The sequence below is a fragment of the Acanthisitta chloris genome, unplaced genomic scaffold, assembly GCF_000695815.1.
Source record: "Acanthisitta chloris isolate BGI_N310 unplaced genomic scaffold, ASM69581v1 scaffold8918, whole genome shotgun sequence".
Classification (NCBI taxonomy): domain Eukaryota; kingdom Metazoa; phylum Chordata; class Aves; order Passeriformes; family Acanthisittidae; genus Acanthisitta; species Acanthisitta chloris.
In genome coordinates, this window is record NW_008685394.1 from 10,761 (window position 1) to 29,938 (window position 19,178).

At 36.0% G+C, this 19,178-nt stretch overlaps 1 protein-coding gene across 1 annotated transcript in view; it reads left to right on the forward strand.

Annotated features, from left to right (window-relative positions):
* Positions 1-1,673: 1,673 nt before the first annotated feature.
* The window catches only part of ERC2 (ELKS/RAB6-interacting/CAST family member 2), a gene marked incomplete at its 3' end in the record, with an annotated part of 317,798 nt that continues 300,293 nt past the window's right edge, over positions 1,674-19,178 (forward strand). Inside the window, exon 1 of the mRNA XM_009079752.1 lies at positions 1,674-2,438. Coding sequence (XP_009078000.1) covers positions 1,788-2,438 — 651 coding nt within the window. The remainder of the gene's footprint in view (positions 2,439-19,178) is intronic.

Here is a 19,178-nt window from a genome sequence, read left to right on the forward strand (position 1 = left end):
TCCTTTAAATCTATGTGCCGTTGAGGCTGAATTCAGGAAGATTTAAGAGGCTTTCATGGCCTGAGAAGCTGATTCAGACTTTAGCCTCTAGAAATGGGAGAGGTGAAAATCCACAAGAATGGCCACTGTTGTATAATAGTAGTTGAACCAAGCTGAAGCATCTCAACTAATTCAGATGCATACTGGCAATTCAAAAGAAACAGAAATATTTTAGGCTCTGTTGACTCTTAAACTTGTGGAAAACACAGCATATACTGTGGATTCTTAGAGCTCATATTAAGCCATATGGAATACAATTGTGTGGGATGAGGGGTCATCAGAGAACTCAACATGCTTCTTGTCTGCTGACATCATTAGTGCATATAATGTTCAATGCTAATATTGTTGGTGATTATTTAATATAGTAGAGTGTATGAATGAATATGACATTAAATTTTCCTTCTGCCTGCCTCTGCATCAACACTTTTCACAGCAGATGTAGAACAGATGTTTGAAGACACTGGGAATAATGTATCTATCCATAATGAGGATGCCTTGAGGGAATGGTTAAAAATTAATGTATTTGATTGAATCCAACTTTTGTTCTTTCTGTAGATACCTTTGATCTGGTTAATGATTGCCAATTTAATTAATATCACAAATTTTTTGAAATGGTCATATTTGTTAGAAGAAGTGTGTTGGTAGGTCTGCCTACTTCTAAAGTTCTATTGAATGCTTATTTTAACACTAAGTAAAGTTAATAAATTTACTCAAAGCTTGCTAAATGTATAATGATAGTGTTGAAGAATTTGAAAATGGAGTATTGGACCATATCTATCTGTTGGCTTGTTAAATAAATTACAAGACTAGTTCTATGAAAGCAATAAAAAAATAACTGTATTGCCCAAGCACTCCTTTTCTAAATGAAAATCTCAACTGTTGGCATGGAACCTTTTTCTGAGTAGCTTATCAACAACAAATATTAGCAAGTTAGTACTTCACTAAGCAAATAATAGTGTGTTGTAATACATTATAATTGTTTAGAAGGAACTCGTCACTCAAATTAGCTTAGTTTTATTATTAATTTTTCTCACTGAAATGTATTTTTGTTGGTTACAGCTGAACTAAGAAAAACAATTTCCTTCATCTTTTTTCTCTCCTCTTTGCTAATCCAAACAAAAATTAAAACCCTTGCTTATTTTCTTGTTGTGTCTTAATATTATTAGAGAATCCACAGAACTGCTGATTTGCTACTTTTATATAGCCTTTTGAATATGGAATAACTTAATTCTTTGTGTAGTTCTTAATGTCAACAATATCTTTTTTTCCTTTATATAAATGTAACATGGTAAGTCATTTGAGTCCATTAATATATCAGCTAAGGTATGGTTTTGGGCCCATGTTGCTAATTGCAATATAAAGCTTGTTAAACTAACAAATTATTCTAGCAAGAAAGAAACGAGCAGTTTTCTTTGGATTTAAATTAGTTTTAAAATGTATTTTTAACTAGTCACCATAAATAAAATATGTATAGTGGATTTTGTTTTTGAAGTTATTACTCTAGGAAGTGAGTTACTTTATTGCCTGATATATGGTGATTACTTGTAAACTTATTTTCCAAGGTGAAAACATACTTAATTTTGTCATTTTGTTTTTTCTTTCAGGTCTGTCTTTGGAGGAAAAATAGATTTTTGCCTACTGGAAGAATGCAGTGAAACTGCCAATATTTCTAGCTGGAATTATAAATTTAATATTCAACTTAAGTGTTACTAATTTCTTATTAAACAGTACCTCAAAGTAGAAGAAAAATGTATGGAAGTGCAAGAACAATCAGCAACTTGGAAGGAAGTCCCTCCAGGTCTCCTCGTTTGCCAAGATCCCCTCGCCTGGGTCATAGGCGAACGAGTAGTGGAGGAGGAACAGGTAAGACATTATCAATGGAGAACATCCAGTCCCTTAATGCAGCCTATGCAACATCTGGACCAATGTATCTGAGTGACCATGAAGGTGTAGCTTCTACTACTTTCCCAAAGGGCACAATGACTCTTGGAAGGGCTACAAATCGAGCTGTGTATGGTGGTCGAGTCACAGCTATGGGGAGCAGTCCTAATATTGCTTCAGCTGGACTTTCACACACAGATGTCCTTTCTTATACTGATCAGCATGGAGGTCTGACCACATCTTCACACCATCACCACCATCAGGTTCCTTCTATGCTGAGACAGGTTAGAGATAGTACCATGTTAGACCTGCAGGCTCAGCTGAAGGATCTACAGAGGGAGAATGATCTTCTCAGAAAAGAACTAGACATTAAGGACAGCAAGCTGGGATCCTCTATGAATAGCATCAAAACTTTCTGGAGTCCTGAGCTAAAGAAAGAGAGAGTATTGAGGAAAGAAGAGGCAGCCAGAATGTCAGTTCTTAAAGAACAAATGAGAGTTTCCCATGAAGAAAATCAGGTAAGTAATTATGAAAATTTCTTTCTGTTGCTTTACAACTAAGCACTTGATGTTTTGCTTATAGTACTCTGTCCTATGTTGGAGCAAATTTGACATTTGACACAAGAATTGTCAACATCTGTCTGCTTCTGGCTGCTAAACAGTAGGAAAGCACATTAATAAGAATCCAAATGCAGGTTGTAAATTTCTTCATGCAGAATTCTTTTGCATTGTAGCTGGAGAGAATGATTGTTTGGTGTTACCCTTTCTCTTCTTTTTGAGACCTTCCCTAGGGTTTTCTTGCAATTACAGTCTAAATATATCTGGCAACCTGTTATGAAGAGGTAAATGAGCCACCATTGCAAAAGTATAAATAAACATCCAGAGGCATGTTTTGTATGAGCACTACAGGGATTTCTCTGTTTTAAAGTTAAAAGAAGATAAATCTCCATATGCAACTCTCTGTACTACTGCATTACAGAATGAGGTTGAATTTGTGTTTCCACTAACAATTCAGAGACCCGTGTCTTAGAAAAACAACATCTTGTAAATATGTATTTCAAATACTTCTATTCACAATGTATCATTATTTTCCCAGAGTTACAAATAGATTCAAGTATTTTAATCTGGACGGATAAATCTGTAAGATCAGGTTTTGAGACTATACTGTATCACAAAGCTATATAAAACAGTGACACAGAATAGATCAAAAAATTCTCATATTGCTGTCTCCACACACTTTTTGGCTGCTGGTCTTATTTTAAAGCTGCTCCTTTTTAGACCATCTGTTAACTTTCCCCAGACAAAAACACAATCCTGTGTTTCTCTCACTTCCAGATTCCAAATCTAAACTCCTTTGCTGGCAGGCAGCAACAACTGAATTTTTAAATTTGCTTCCAAGTTTGTGATCATTAGTGCTTCTCAGCAAACTTTCCACCTTTTACACATCATGAACCAAAATTGCTAGAGAGCTAACTCGTTTCTTTCCAACTACTTAGTGGAAAACTGTCTGGGTCATGATCAGGATTTCAGTACAGTCAATTATTTTGTTGCATTCATGTATAACTTTTGTATCCAGACTGACAGTAATGGTTACTGAGTATTTATTTAGGTGCAATAGGATGCTGCTAGAAGCAGTATTATCAAAAAAGAGTTTGGTGGAGGTTCTGTTAGTCAAAAGTCTTATTGGCTAGATATTAAAATCATGATAGTTGGTGTCACCTTAGTAGGAGGAATATTCTAGCACACTCAGCTTTGTTAGCCTTTCTTATGGAAATGTCACATTAATAACTTTTACTGGCATTGAGAATCTGAATCTGATTTTTAGAGACTTTGTCACTGGTTATGCTTTTTCTTTTTTTTCCCCTAAAACCTGTTTTTTCTCCTCTTAAGAGGAAAGTAAAAAGTAATTCTGGTATGAGTTTTCCTATTCATATAATCATTTCGTAGAAGATTATAACTTCTTGACAGATGATTTTATTTTCTTGTAATGGCGAACTTGGCAAAAAGAATATATTTTCCCCATGTATAAGTTTCTGTGTGCTCAGTGGGCTTTGAATTAAACCAATTACTTTTGGCCCAATTTAAAATGTTAATGTCCACAGCCTCTTCAGCAGTGAATCCCACACCTTAACTGTGAAGAAACTGCTTTCCATTTGGGTTTTGCACTAGGCTTTGGCTGCTTTTGCTAGGATTTCCTGCTTCTTGTCCTAGAAGAAACGTTAAATAATTGATGTCTGGTGCCAGTCTCAGTGCCACCTATGATTTTTCACCTATGGTTTTACATCATCACATGCCTCCCTCAGCTGTTTTCCAGACAGGAGGATCTTACCATGTGTGATGGTTCTTTTTGTGAAACAGTGACATTGTTTTTTCAGACCTATTACATGGGGATTTTTTGAGGTGAGGAGATCAAAACAGCTGATGTTTTTGATAATACAGGTGTAAAATGGGTTATGTGTTGATGTTGTAGCATTTTCCCTTTTATTCTGTATGTCTCTCTCTCAAGAATTCTCAACACTTAATTTGTTCTTTCTAGTTTTGGATGACTTTTTTTTTTTTTTTTCAGTTTTACTGTTACTGAGTACTGAGCTAATATTTTAGTGGAAATACTTATCATACTTGTAGAATCTCCCAACGGGTTGTAGTCAGTTTAGATCTCAGCTTGTTATGCATAAAGGTAGGATTATTTTCACTTGTGTATAACTTTTCTCTCCCTGAATTTCATCTGCCAGCCTTTGACTATTTGCTTAGTCTTATAACATCCTTCTTTGCATTTGGCTTTTGTCTTTACTGCCCTGAATAAGCTAATATCATGAGGAAAATTAGTCATCTTACTGTTCACTCTGTTCTCTGGGTTACTTAGGATGCGTCAGCACAAAGAACAGCCACAGGTTCCAGCAAAACTCCACAGGGACTTTCTGTTGGTTTTATGAGTTGACCATGTGTTTCTGCTATTTCCTCCCTCGTAATCAAATATTTATGTGTGAAAGGACCCATCCTCTTATCTAATTGCTGCTTACTTTTCTTGTAAGCATTTGGAGAGGAGCCTTTCCAAAGGAATGGCTTTGGAAGCCCAAGCTGGCTGTGTCAGCTCGTTTCAGTCTTATCCACATGGTTATAGATTCTTTCAAACAACTAATTGAAATTAAAATGATCAAAAAGCTATAATTTTAGAGGCAAAAAAAGTGATGTGCTCTATCACATCTATGCTAAAAGTGATTGATCTTATTTTGTGTGCCTGAGGATTACTGGCTTATAAAACCTTCTCTCTTAAAAACTGAGGTGTTTCATACAGAAACCCTAAAAACTGTTTCCATTGTCTGTGCAGATGAACTTGACCCTGACTGGGACCCTGAGTCTCATAGTAAACTTTGGGAACTCACAGGAGAAAGGCAAATCTATCTGCCAACAAAAAGAGTGAAATAAAAGAATGAGCGAATTGTGGTTTCTGTAAAAATATGGAAAACTCCCCAAGAAAATTATTTGAAAACTGTATTAAGTATTTGTATTTAACCCTCCCCCAAAACATGAACTATTTCTAAATATAAGGAATATAGGGGGAAAATTAAAAACATTGGCTAACCCCTCAATATGGATTGTAAAAAATAATGTTTAACAAGCCTGATTTTCTTGGATGACAGGAAAAGAGGTGTTTTGCATAAGGGAGTAACAATAGTAACATACTGATATTAGGAAAACTTTTCATGTTGTCTCAGAAGATTTTCATTAGGGAGCTGGTGGGAAGCATATGAGATGGAATTGCTATTATATGGAGACCTCTCTGACTGGCAGCCTACGTCAAAGTGAAATTATCAGTGATTCATGGGGAAATTGGAAAGATGTCTGTAGGATCTGTCATGTGTTTGAAGCTTTCATCAGTGTTCTGAATTACACATCCAGATAATGTCAAGCTGAGAGAATTAAAAACATGCTGGAAAATAGGATTATAAATGAAAACAAATTTGGCAAATAGATGAAATAGTCTGAAATAATAGACTGTGTTTCAACAGGAAAATTGGTAAAAATTAAACCTCTTGGAAGCAAAAAGAGACCCATGAAGTTGTTTATGACAGTAACTTAGACATCGTGATTTTCTTTTGAAGGTTATTTTACTTCTGGCAGTGTATGCTTGGAGTACCTGTGGTTTCATATTACAACCCAAATTTAGTTGTCTTTCTGGTCTTCACATTCTTTGTGACATTTTCTCACAGCACAGTTTGTAGTATTCTCTATATGGACTGATATACATAGGGGCAGGAAATACTCTACATGTTTTTCACTTCTTTTAAGTGATGCATCACCTTGATCCATTTGCAATGACTCAAATTTGCATTTTTTGTTCCCCAGATAGATAGTTATTCTCTCTAATCTTGCTTGAATGTATTGCATAGATGAATTAGTGTAGAAAGCTTCACTAGAGAGCAAAAGGCTCTGAGGTGGAAAGTGCTGGGAGGACACAAGACATTATTCAGCAATAATAATTTCCAGGATTGTTGCCTGTCTGTCAAAAAACCAGAGGGAGAACTAATTTATTGATTTGAATTAGCTGGTTCTAAGACAACATATTTATTAGTTGATATGCTGCTTTTATGACATTGCCAAAACTGAATTAGATTTACTGTGACATTTTTTAAAGCAGACAGTCAACTCAGTTGCACAAAGTAAAGCCCCTTTTCCCTACTTAAAAATGTCATCATTTAATACTACATAAGTAATACAAAATGGACCACTGTGTGCAATGAACAGTGGCTCTTTTTCAGCCATGATGTGGAAATAGATGGTGAGCTTGATCCTTTTTTTTTTTTCCTTACAGAAATCCAGGTAATTTTAATTTGCTTAATGTGTTCTTTGAAAGCTTATTATAAATTTTGGTCTTCTTTTGAAGTTCAGTTCCTGTCCTGATACTGCAGGAATTTGCTTCTGATTAATGAGATGAAGAGAAAGGATAAAAAGGATAGTGAGCAGTTCCTTGGAGAGGCTTATAGTTTTGAATACAAAATCATTTCTTGAAATAATTTCTGGAAATAATTTTTATATCTCTGTAGCAATATGAGTAACTCAAATGCTGCAGTTAGCAGAGGTGATAAGATATATCAGTAGATATTAGAACTGCTAGTAGCTACTCAGTGTTATTTCACAGACTCTTGATTTTTCACTGATTCATGGTAAGTATCTAAATAGAACAGTAAAAGAAAATATCCTAAGCAATATTCTGAAATGATGTTTCTCTTCTTTGTACTAATTAAACTATATTCCTATTAAAACCTTGATCAGGCTAAGAAATACATTATTAAAAGCAAAAAAAGGCACCAAAACACTTGAAACCAAACATACCATATGTGTATGTTGCTTTCTGATGCATTGCACATTGTACAGAGTACACTCTTAGTCACCTTTCTGCCTTGTAAAAGAAAGTTAGGGAGCAAGAGCTATAATTTGGTTCACTGTAACTTTGGTTATCTGTGGATTAGTGGAACTGAACCCCCCTCACTCTTTCTGTCCACTTCTGAGCCTTTTTAAAATTTTTTTTTCTTAGGTATTATTTTTATGCCCATTGACATTCTCAAAGTTTCATCCTAGTGGAATATGCAGGGAGCTGCCAACAATTGAGTATTTAGTGTGAGTTCCCAGATATATATTTTGTTCCTTAATATGTGACAAAGTATATACTTGATTACTGGTTGGAAAGGTGTTCCCATTGTTCCTTGAATACCAGATGTCAGAAGAGGTTTTTGGGTATAAATAGCTTTTTTTTTTTTTTTTTTGATATAAATACACAGATTTATTTATATAGTCTCATTGTGTAAATAAGTGAAACATCACAAATATTGATGCTTATCGTGAAACTTAATGAAGCACAAGGTTACACACAGAAGGTAAAGCTAGGAACCCGAGGAGATGTTCTGCTCATGTTTTACTGTGGCACCTGAGGTATGTTATCACATTAATAATTTAATAAGAGTAACAAAAAGTAGTAAAAAATGGCTAGTTTTTACTAAATATATATCTTTTAAGGAAAAGATACTTTCAACTCAAGTTTTTAATGTAGTATTTCTGACTCTTGAGGTATTTTGGTGATTCTGTAATGCCAGTAGGTTTCAGCACATCCAGTCACCTTATTTTTCTGTTTTTCACTGTACTGTTGTGTCCTGCTTTCTTCAGATTTCTTTTTTAAATATTTCTGTCTTGAGCTGCATGCATACTTGTTGATTTTAACTTTATTTTGGATGTCTTCACTGTTTCCTTCATTTAAATTCATGTACATTGATGGCAATTTAGGTAAGTGCAAAATATTTCTTCTTTACTTTGTTTTTTAAATGCGACGTGCTTAAACTTTTAACCACATGGGCTAGATCAAACATTCATTATCTGAATATGAAAGTATCATGAAATCAGTAGGTTTTTTTATAATATCGAAAATAGGAACGTTTCTGTGAAATGGGAAGAGGATAAACTAGCAGGACTCTTCTGCTGAGGAATGATGGTACATAGGTGGTGAGAAACAGTGAGTAAGCTGTGCCAGAAGGATGTGTGTTGGCTTTTGTGTTGCTGTTCATGCTGATGAAGAAAAGCTGCTGGTGGGGAGTAGAAAGAGATAAGGATGTGGTCATAATACTATAGATGACCTAGGAAATTTTGAAGAAGTAGTAACCCAGAAGTGTCTGAGAGTGAATGGAGGAACACAGTTACTTTTAACCTTTCTCTTTTTTTTTTTTTTTTCTGTGGGATTTTTATAGCTGAAAAAGCTTGGTAAGTACTGAGCTAGAAAAAGGATAATAGGAACGTGTCCTTGTATGTGTGCAAGTACTTGTGTAGTCTTGACTGAAGCTTTTTGGTTGTATTCAGGTTTAGATAGTAACATGCATATATACATTATATAGTAGAAACTAATAGTTTAAGGTGCATGAATACTATCACATGTTAATGGTCGTTTGGAAAGGATAGTAATAGAAGTTAGACCCTTCTGTGCATTTTTGAGATATAGAAAGATCTGAGGAAAATAAACGTTGATTTTATGTTCTGTTCCCCCCAGTATTTGAAAAAGATAAGGAGCATGAATTGTAGTCTCTAGGCTGCACTCTGTGTCACTGTCACTATTGTTACATTTGAAACAAAAGGTACTTGATTCATCATGTTGGAAACTAAAAGCTGTAGAATATTGCAGAATACCTACTGTATTTCAAATGCAGGACATAGGTTATTCTCAATTATGCCCGTGCCAAGTGCTAGCATGAAATTCCATTTGCATCTTGAAGCCTTAGAATGAATGTCAAATAATGAATGTTGCTGACTGTTCTCTCTAAAGAAGCGTAAACAAGGCCAGGCATATTTTGAGAAAAGGTGGATTGACTCTATAGCAGAAACAGGATTGTAATAAAAGGTGTTTGGAACTGTGTAATGCTTGAAATTGTAATCTCATCAGCTTTGATCATACATCCTTAGCTAACATTGCATAGTACCTTCCTGAAACACTACAAAAACTGCTGCTGTTTCTGTTGTGGATTTTTTTTGTCCTGTAATGCTGGTGATCATCTGCTGCATAAAACTTTAAACTGGAGTATTACATGAGGAGTTTTCTGAAAGACTACAGATTTATTAGTTGATAGTTTAGCTGAATTTAGTAATTTCATCCTATTTGTCAAAATTCCTTTGCAGCTTCAGATGGCTATTGCATGCTATGTCCCTCAATCTGTTGTGCTTTGGGCATGGTTGTGATTGTTGTGTTGCTCTGTGGGTAAACCCCTTTGCACAGAAGCCAACATTTTGACAGACTCGCAGAGATGACCACTTAAAAAAAAAGAAGTAGATCTAACAGGAAAAGAGTTGGGATAAAACTGCCTTTAAGTTATCCTTTAGACTTGATGGACTGCTTGAAGGTGTTCCTTCAGTACATGCTGCTAAGCCACATCTCAAGTATAGCAGCAGCTGCTTTTGCCACATCCTGCCTTAAATTAGGGATTGGTTCAGGGTAGACATCCTAGTAGGGTATTTTATGCTGTCAGAATGACATAAGGGAAATGGGGAGAGAGGTAATCATATTGTGTATAAATCATCTGGAGTTTTGTTAGAGTTGGGTGGTATCATCACATAAATAGTAAATGTTGGATAATGCAGGAATTTGTTTTGAAAACTACTGGGGACCTTGCGAGGGACAGACTACAGCACACCAGTATGATGCTCTGATAGCCAACTTTATTTAGGGCACCTAACAGTATTTATAGTAAAATGTCTCCTGTACATGCAGCTACGCGCTGATCACACAACTTTGGATTGGTTGCTCCACTTGTCAATGCCTATGATAGGTTACAAGTTTAAACTGCATCCTGCTCTCACATCCTGGGAAACTGATAGCAAGATCTAGGCAGTGTCCATGAGAATCTAAACAACAGCACTATTCTCAGCTTGTTAGCAAGGCGACTTATCTTATCTCTATAAGCCAGTAAAACCAAAACCAAACCTAAAATCCTTGGCAGCAGGAGAGAACAAGACCATTATAAAGTGTTGGATTGAAGACACAGGAATGCATGAAGATAGAAACAAGGTCAGCAAGACCTATTTTGTGTGTCTTGTTTTTAATTGCTTAAGCATTCCTTTAACTGTTGCTCAAGTTACAGCTCCTCTGCTAGCCAGGCCCTAACAGAATGAATAGTCTCCTGCAGAAGTTAACTAATGATTTAATCTCATGAATGATACAGTTGCTCACAGGTGCTGTAGATTATACATCAGACAGTATCATTGGGGAATTTCTTTGCCACGGATTGTGATGGAGCCTGCAGTTTATGGGGTGTTTTTGTAAAATAAATTTTTATTTCTCTGTTAGCTTCTGTAATTTGGTTTCCTTCCTGCCTTTAAACCTTGAGGTCTTAGTTAATCTGAAAAAAATGCTGGAAATGACTCTTCAGAATTTTCCATCATCTGAAGAGGGGGAGAGAAAGAAGAGAAAGTAATGGAAAAAATGAGTCATTCTTTTCTTATTATACATTTTTAGTCTTTACTAGTAGAATTTCAGACCTTTTCCTTCCTTTTTGGTCCTTTCATCTTAATTTTCTTAGCGTTATCCCCAAATTATCTACCAGGCAGTTGATAGTGCCATATTCTATTAATGTGCAATAGGGAACTCCATGCTCTAGGCTCTTTCAGCAGAACACAACCCTTTTGGCTGTGCTGCAAAGAATCAGATTGATTTATTTTGTATGTGTATATAATGTAAAGATAAACTTGCATGACACTTCCTAACCTTTCTCTTTTCTGTCGTGTTTCTGAATTCATAAGCTGCATTTCAGAGTGTCTTGTCAGGGTGAGGGGAATGCCACAATGGTGACTTAACCTGTTGGTCATTGCTTCAATTTTCTTCTGAATTTTTGCATGCGTTTGCTTGATGTCATTCAGGGTAAGATTTTGACTTTACCTGTCATTTGCTCTTTTCAAGGTGTCTAGCAGTCCTGACAATGAAACTCTGTATTTCCCTGGTACCAGCAATTCAGTTGCAAGATACTGTTACTTGAATTTATTGCTAGTTTATCTGTTGTCTGAGGTAGTAAAGAAACTACCATTCAGGAGCCCTTGGTATATTTTGTAGAGGATAACTTTGGTTCAAATTGGATTGCCTGTAGCAGGAGGAAATAAATCTTTGGATTTAGTAATTTTGGCCTGTGGGACAGGGAAATAATATTTACTTTTTGAATTTCCTTAAACATCTGCCACAATATAGTTGTTGCTTTTACATTTGGTGTTGGGAGATGATAGCAAAACCTAACAAAGCATATGTTAAAAGAAGGCAGTAGATTTTATGTGAAGTGCTCCTTGTACCCAGAAGGGAAAAGAATAAATGATGTTTTTGCCAAAAGGAAAATCCTGAGGCAAATCAATGTAAATATTTCAGTGCTAGAGATTCAGAGAACACTGAGGTCTTATAAGGTAATCTCTTCCAGTTTCATCTATAATTGAATAAGAGTGAGGTCTGTACCACATGACATTTCTGTAGAAGAAAAGCAAAGGTCAGCAGTTTCTAGAGAAAAAGCATAACACAGGTTGGGATGCAGCTTCAGAGGAGCTACAGCCCTAAACCAAGGTCTGCTTTTTGCATACACTCAAATTTTCCGTCCTATTGACTACAGCATTAATTGTACAGGGTAGAATTCACACTGCAAAACCTGTTTGAAGGAAAACACATAAAGAGGCAGGGATTTGTGCTTTGGAAGCTAGATCCTCATGTATTTTGTTTTAAATGATGTGTAAACTGACATTGTATAGCTCTTTCAATGTGTAGGTCAAAAGTCTGAAAGAGTAGTCCTGTTAGTGTGAACTTTTTCCTCTGTGTGATATTAATTTATTAAGTTACTAGCTAATAAGTTAATATTATTAGTACATAATAAGTAACCTTAGCTTAGTACCTGGTTACTGGGAAAGCATAATGCTCTTAACTAATTCAGTGCACTAAAGGCCTGAATATCATGGTATAGTATTCCTACTGGATACACTAGAAAGTGGAGGTGAAATAATGTCTTATATTTAAATCTTCTGTACAAAAGCATTAATAAAATGCTTCAATCCAAAGTTGAAAGGCCACTGTTTGCAGTCAATAGGTCTGGAAAAACAGCCAGCTGGTCTATTGACATGTGTATGTAATTATGCACATAAAAAAGTGATACAGAATGTTTTGCATTTAGTGATCATATTAAATTTCTTCTCTTAATGATAGTAATTAAGCTTTATCTTGAGGGAGGCAAAAATTCCCAATTGCCCTTTATTTGACAGCCAAATTTGTATTTCTTCCCATGTCACTCTGAATATATACCTACTTGTCTGCACAACTCTCTGGACTATGAAGTATGTGCTACTTATGTAAAAACTATACTTAGTTTGATGTCAGCATCGACACATTGAGTTGCATGTTATATTGCCTTATTCATTTTGATATATAGTGTAAAAAACCAAAATGAACAAACAATATTTTTATATAGCTGATGGTTAATATTACCATGAAAATTAGAAATATACCCCTGGAATGATACCACAGTATTCTGGAAATCTGAAGTTCTTCCTAAAAAATGCATATTGAGAAGCATCATGTTATCTGCTAGTATAAGTTCTAGTAGGAGAGATTTGGAGTAAATTTGAATCATTCTATTGCTTACCATGTCGCTAGTAGGAGAGATTTGGAGTAATTTTGAATCATTCTATTGCTTACCATGTCACCTTCTTATGGATGAAATTTATTTATTTTACTTGTATATTACTGTTATTTTAGTATGTTTATTATTTTATTTATAACGTATATTTTCTTAGTTTGGTTGAAATATGGAAATGAACGAGCTGCATAATTGCATAACTGTGTATGAATGATCTAGTACACTCCTTACACTGAAGAGATATTTTTGTCTTCAGATTCCCTAGTGCAGTTAAAGGAGGAGGGAACTATAGAGTAGAAAACCAAAAGTTGCTTAAGAAAGCAAAACCAGGCATTCTTCATCCTGTTCAGGCAGTTCATCCCCTGAAGAGGGAGAACTGTCAGAACGAGAATTTGAGCAATTAGACAAGAATGCTCATGATAGGCTTTTCCACCTGAATACCCTGTGCTATCCTGACTTCAGGACTGCAGAATTAACAAGCAGTGCCAGTCAGGCAAAGTCCAAGAAAAGTTATTTCTAAGTAACGTTTTAGAGAAGAGCTTGTTTTCTTAAAGAGGGATTTAGGTGTAGCCGTGAAACATGAATTGAAGGCACCAATAATTCTGTGTAGGGCATTGTCCCTTTCAGAATTCAAATCTTGTATAAAGCTGTGCTTGACTGTGTAGAGAAGTGGTGCCTTGATGGCTACATATAGAATCAACTATTGGCAGGAAGATTATGCAAATTTATAAGAAAACAAAATTGTCCTTGGGAATATATATTTTTGTACTTGTCTCAACTAGAAAGTCTCTTTTTTTTTTCCTTTTTTTCCTTTTTTTTTTTTTTCTCTCATGTCACAGTGGTGTCAGAAGACAGTGGTAAGTTGATCCAGTTGGAAACTGAATTAGAAAACCTATGGTTGCAAATTTTTTCTAGGTGTTGGTTTCCCAGATGTATCTAGTTGAGTTGTTTCCAAATATGTGACATAGAATCTACTTGATATCCTTGAATTAAACTTTTGGAGTAACTCGGGGGTAAAATATATTTAAAAAATTGATCCCATATTTGTTAACTTAAATATTTGATGGCAAATTGTGTTATAGTGTGTTACATAATTAGTATTTCAGATATTTTAACATGTCTCAAAACCCCTCAAAACAGTCGAGAAGTAGTTTGGCAATAAGAAGGCATCTTTGCCTTGCACCAGATTGTTCCCAATTTCTGTTACTATTCTTTGCAAGTGTTTTCCCCCCTTACTTTTTCCCCCGCCTCAATCTTCTTTCTCTGCATTTGTTGCATATATCTGCCAGTTTTGGAGAATGGCATTCTTGTCCAGCTGGCTGGTTTATTTCAAGATTACTTTTTAAGTCCTCCCATAAGTGCTAGATAACTGAAAATTTGTGAAACTCACCATTGTATATATGCATTTTTAAAAGAAGTCCCATTGTGTGCAGAATTTCTACCTTTACATTCTGATGAAAGTTTACTCTTAATAGCTTTCAGGGCATTCTTTTACCTTTTGGAAATCCATCAGGAATGGGTAATTCAGCTTGTAGAGTTTTTTAGAGAGTGCTTCACTTAAATGTAATTTATTTCAAATTTTACTCCTTGTGGGTTGTGGCTATATTTCCCCACTATTTTAATACCCCAACCTGAAAGTTTGTGCTTTGATGAACCTGTGTGGTTTAATGTCTTCTGACCTTTGCCATCTCATTCTTTTTCTGCAGGACTTTGCATCTTTGTGGGAGGGCTCACTGAGCACTTGCAGAGTCACTTTATTTTTGTGTCATCCAGCAATCGCTCGCATTCTTCTCCTGCTGTTTTTCCCAACTTGTCATTAGAATTCCTATGTCAGCATAGTGTGCTGACATAGGAATTCTAATTGGGGACAAAATAGTTGTTTGTTTTGCTTTTTCCCATGGTTAATTTTCAGCTGGATCACTTCCTGGACTGCTCACACCTAATCATGTGCTGGTGTAAAGCAGGTAGAGGGTTGAGTGGTAAAGCACAAGAAGGGAAGGTGGGATGAAGTCTCAAATTCTATCAACACGTCCAGTTGGGCTGCTGAGGCTTGACTGCCTTTGGAACTTAAGAAATTTCTTGAAAGAAATCTTGACTATCTGCAGTATTATACTGCAGTCTTTGTTTCAGATGTACCTCACTGTGTAGAGAGAATAATGTTTAGACTAGTTTAGGTGTTTCATACTTGCCTCATGAGAAAATGTTTAGTACCAATGATGATGTGATTGCAGTGAACACCACAATTTGCCATTGAATTACATTTTCGTTGACAGGTCAATAGTGCATTTTAGCTCTGGTATAGGCTTTGATGTTTGCCCTGGACACTTGATTTTCAAATGTCTATAATTTATTTTTTTTCTTTAATTCTGTTTATATAATCTGAAGGGTTGAGGTTTTTTCAGTGACTTAATTAATATCAATCTTTAACTACTACTGTTATATATATTTTTTTTCTTTTTAATCCTGGCTTAATAGTGTCTACAACAAATTTAATTCTTTCAGCTTTGAAGGCTTATTTTCTTTCTCATACATTTTTTTTCTAGAGCTAAGCAATCATCTGTTTTTAATAATAATCTTAACATGAGGAATTCTAAAATGTGCAGAAACAGTATTTAGTACAAAAACTGTGGGAAGTGTATTTTATAATGAATTTTCTTTCATTTTATTAACTCCTTTTTACCAGATGGTAGAAAATTCTGGAAAACACATAATGAGGCTTGCTGCTGTTTTCGTTTTTAATTCAGCTCACAAAAGGCTACTGGCAGGATTATGTGTGATCAAGAGGAGTGAGTCAATTTGTATAAACTCCTTATTTATACCATTTACACATTTTACATGTTCAATACTATCCTGCTCTTTTCTGTTGTGCTGTTCAGCTTTGACTGTGCATTTTCCTTGACTTCTACATTTAAAGTCTGCAATGACTTGAGGTAGTAATTCTGCACTCCTGAGTGTGGCTTCTCACCTCCTTTTTTGAGAGTCAAAAACCCCCCTATGTTTCTGCTTCCTTAATGCTCTGAATAGTGTGGTCATGAAAAACTCTTTCCTCCTGTTTCACTGTGTGGGAGAAAAACTGTACATCAGGCACATTTGAGAGGATAAAAAGCTTGGGTGAGGAAGCATGAAAACAAGCCAAGCTTTCACTTCCCCAGATAGTTGTCCTTCCCTTTTCCCATGTTGCTGTGGCTTCTTGAGTAGGTATGTGAATGCTGTACTGCAGGCTCAGCAGTTTGAGTGAAACAAGCAGTCATTTGGGAACATGGGTGTGGACATGATGGAGGACTTAGTAAATATTTCTAAACCATTATAATAAGCATAACAATTGGTATAAGCTATTGTTCAAATTTAAAAGCAGTACTTTTTCCCCATTTTCATGCTTATAGCATCAATTTTCAGATATACACAGATTATTTAAATACTGAAATCAGGCTTCACTTTTTTGGATGGAAGAACTTTAAATATGCAGGTTATAAGCTACAGATGGGGGAAAGAAGTTTTTGGTACTAATTCTGGTAAAGCTAAATCACTATTAATTAAAGCCAATAAAAAAATGCAACACCCTCCCAACAGTCCAAAAGACAATAACTGTTACGTAAAATGACCCTGGTTTGAACTGTGCCTTTCTACATTAAGAAGTGTAGTTGCTTGAAACTCTAAATGGTATGCATCAGATGAATTTTCTATTATAAAGTTAGATGAACTTTTCTATTATGAAGTTATTCTGAATCTAAGAAACTTGATGCTTTAGATATGAAGCAAGAACACCCAAACAAAAGCAGTAAAGAATTAGTTTCCTTTTGAGATTAAGAAATGGTTCTGTCTTTGGGCATGAGTGTTGCATTTCCTACAGTCATTATGGGAGAATAGGGAGGTATATATTCCTGTGCCACCAGCAAAGGCAATGAACTTTAGATCAATACATTTGCAACTGTTAGGTACCTAAAACCAGAGCAGGCCACACAATTGAAGAGAACTTTGTAATTTAGGATGGTTATCTTAAATAATAAGTTGTTTTAGAAAGTCACTTTCTTTTGCTTTTCTGTTAAATGATAGCCAGAAGTTAATTGATTTTAGACCAATATGTGTACAACTTCTACTACTCTGTAGGTAAAACACTGGGTAAGTTACAGCTTCAGGTTTCAGAAGGGAGATTTCCTGTAATAGCAAATTTGGATGAAGCTTGATTTCAAATAAACTATTAATTTTTGGTGAATTTCAAGGAATTATATTGAAATATATATTTATGCTTCCATAACATATTTAAAGCAAATGAAAAAAGAATTGTGGTAATTCAGGAGAACCCAGCAGTGGCTTTGACAGTTTACATAGCAATGCTCAACAATTCTAGTATCACTTTTAATAGTATGCAGGGTAGGTAACTATGTGCTCCTCCAGTTCACAATTCCATTTGCCAAATTGCTGCATAAGAATCTTAAGGAAAACAGAGCAGTTTGTGATAAAGGCTGTAAAGAATAAGCATACATGTGCACATTTGCAGTACTGGTATTTTTTGAATTCTGCCTATGCACAACTGCATTGTTGAACTTTGCCTTTCAAATGGGTAATTCTTGTATATGAAGCAAATCTCCTGATCTGTCTATGTGTTATTGAGATGATATAGCTTTTTCTTTTAATGCCTTTCCATTTTCTGCTATTTTTTCATGTGGATTCTTTTGCTGCAGCAGTCTACTCTTTCTGTCTAACTGTCTAAGCAATGAGTTAAGTGAGTCTAAACACAGTCTTACAGGTTTTGGTAGAGCTAGAATGACTTGGTAAACTGAAAGGCCTTTCTTAGAATCATAGATTTTAGGGGTTGGAATGGACCTTATAGATCTAGTCCCAACCCCCACTGGCATGGGCAGGGACACCTCCCCACTAGACCAGGCTGCTCAAGGCTTTATCCAACCTGGCTGTGAACAATGCCAGGGTTGGGGCAGCCACAGCCTCCCTGGGCAACCTCTGTCAGGCAACCACCCTCACAGGAAAAACTTTTTCCTAATATTTAGCTTAAACTTCCCTTCCTTCAGTTTGAATCTATTGCCCCTTGTCCTATCACAGAAGTTCCTGACGAAGAATCCTTTTCCAGCTCCCTTGCAGTCTCCTTCAGATACTGGAAGGTGCTATGAGGTCTCCATACAACCTTCTCTTCTCCAGGCTGAACAGCCCCAACTCCCTCAGCCTGTCTTCACAGGGGAGATGCTCCAGTCCTCTTATCAACTTTGTGGCCTCCTCTGAACTTGCTCCAACAGTTCTATGTCCTTCTTATGTTGAGGGCATTGGAACTACACACAGTGTTCCAGGTGGAGTCTCACGAGAGCAGAGTAGAGGGATGGAATCACCTCTTTTGCCCTGCTGCACACACTCCTTTTGGTGCAGGCCAGGATTCAATTGGCTTTCTGGGCTGAGCTCACATTGCAGCTCATGGTGAGCTTCTCATCCACTGTCACTCCCAAGTCTTTCTCCTCATTGCTGGTCTCAATTCCTTCCCCACCCAACCTGTAGCTGTGTCTGGGATTGCCATGGCCCAGATGCACTACCTTGCACTTCATTTGGTTGGAAGTTTGCATTGGCTCACCTCTCAAGCTTGTAAAGGTCCCTCTGGATGGCTTTCCTATTGAAAGCAGAGTGTTTCAGTTCTTTGTACAGAATACTTGGAATAATTTAGCAATGCTGCGCTGAGTGAGAAACAAATGTTTTAGAAGGTGTTTGTATTGCTGAGAATTGGGATAGCTTAATTTCTGTAACAAAGAAACCAAACCTGTACAGTAGTCGGAGAAGTTTGTGCTCTGTCATGTATGAGCATCTGGAAATACTCACTGGATAAATATTTTCTTTTATGGTTCTAGCCTTTTGCATCTAGTGTAAATCTTGCTGTTCAGAAACCCTATTGGCAAATGCTCATAGCTTCTAAGCATATGAATTTCATTGCTGCATTGCTTTCAAATATGGATCTCTGCCATCAAATCACTTAATTTGCCTTTATCAATCACAGAAAAGTATTTTTAGTGTCTGAGGCTTTGATTTTTCTAGTGTGAAATACCACATCAGCTTTACAGCAGCTCAGACTATGATTCTCACTATTTTAGGTGCATGGTTTCTTGCTGTGCTGTAAGGGATTTCATGATTA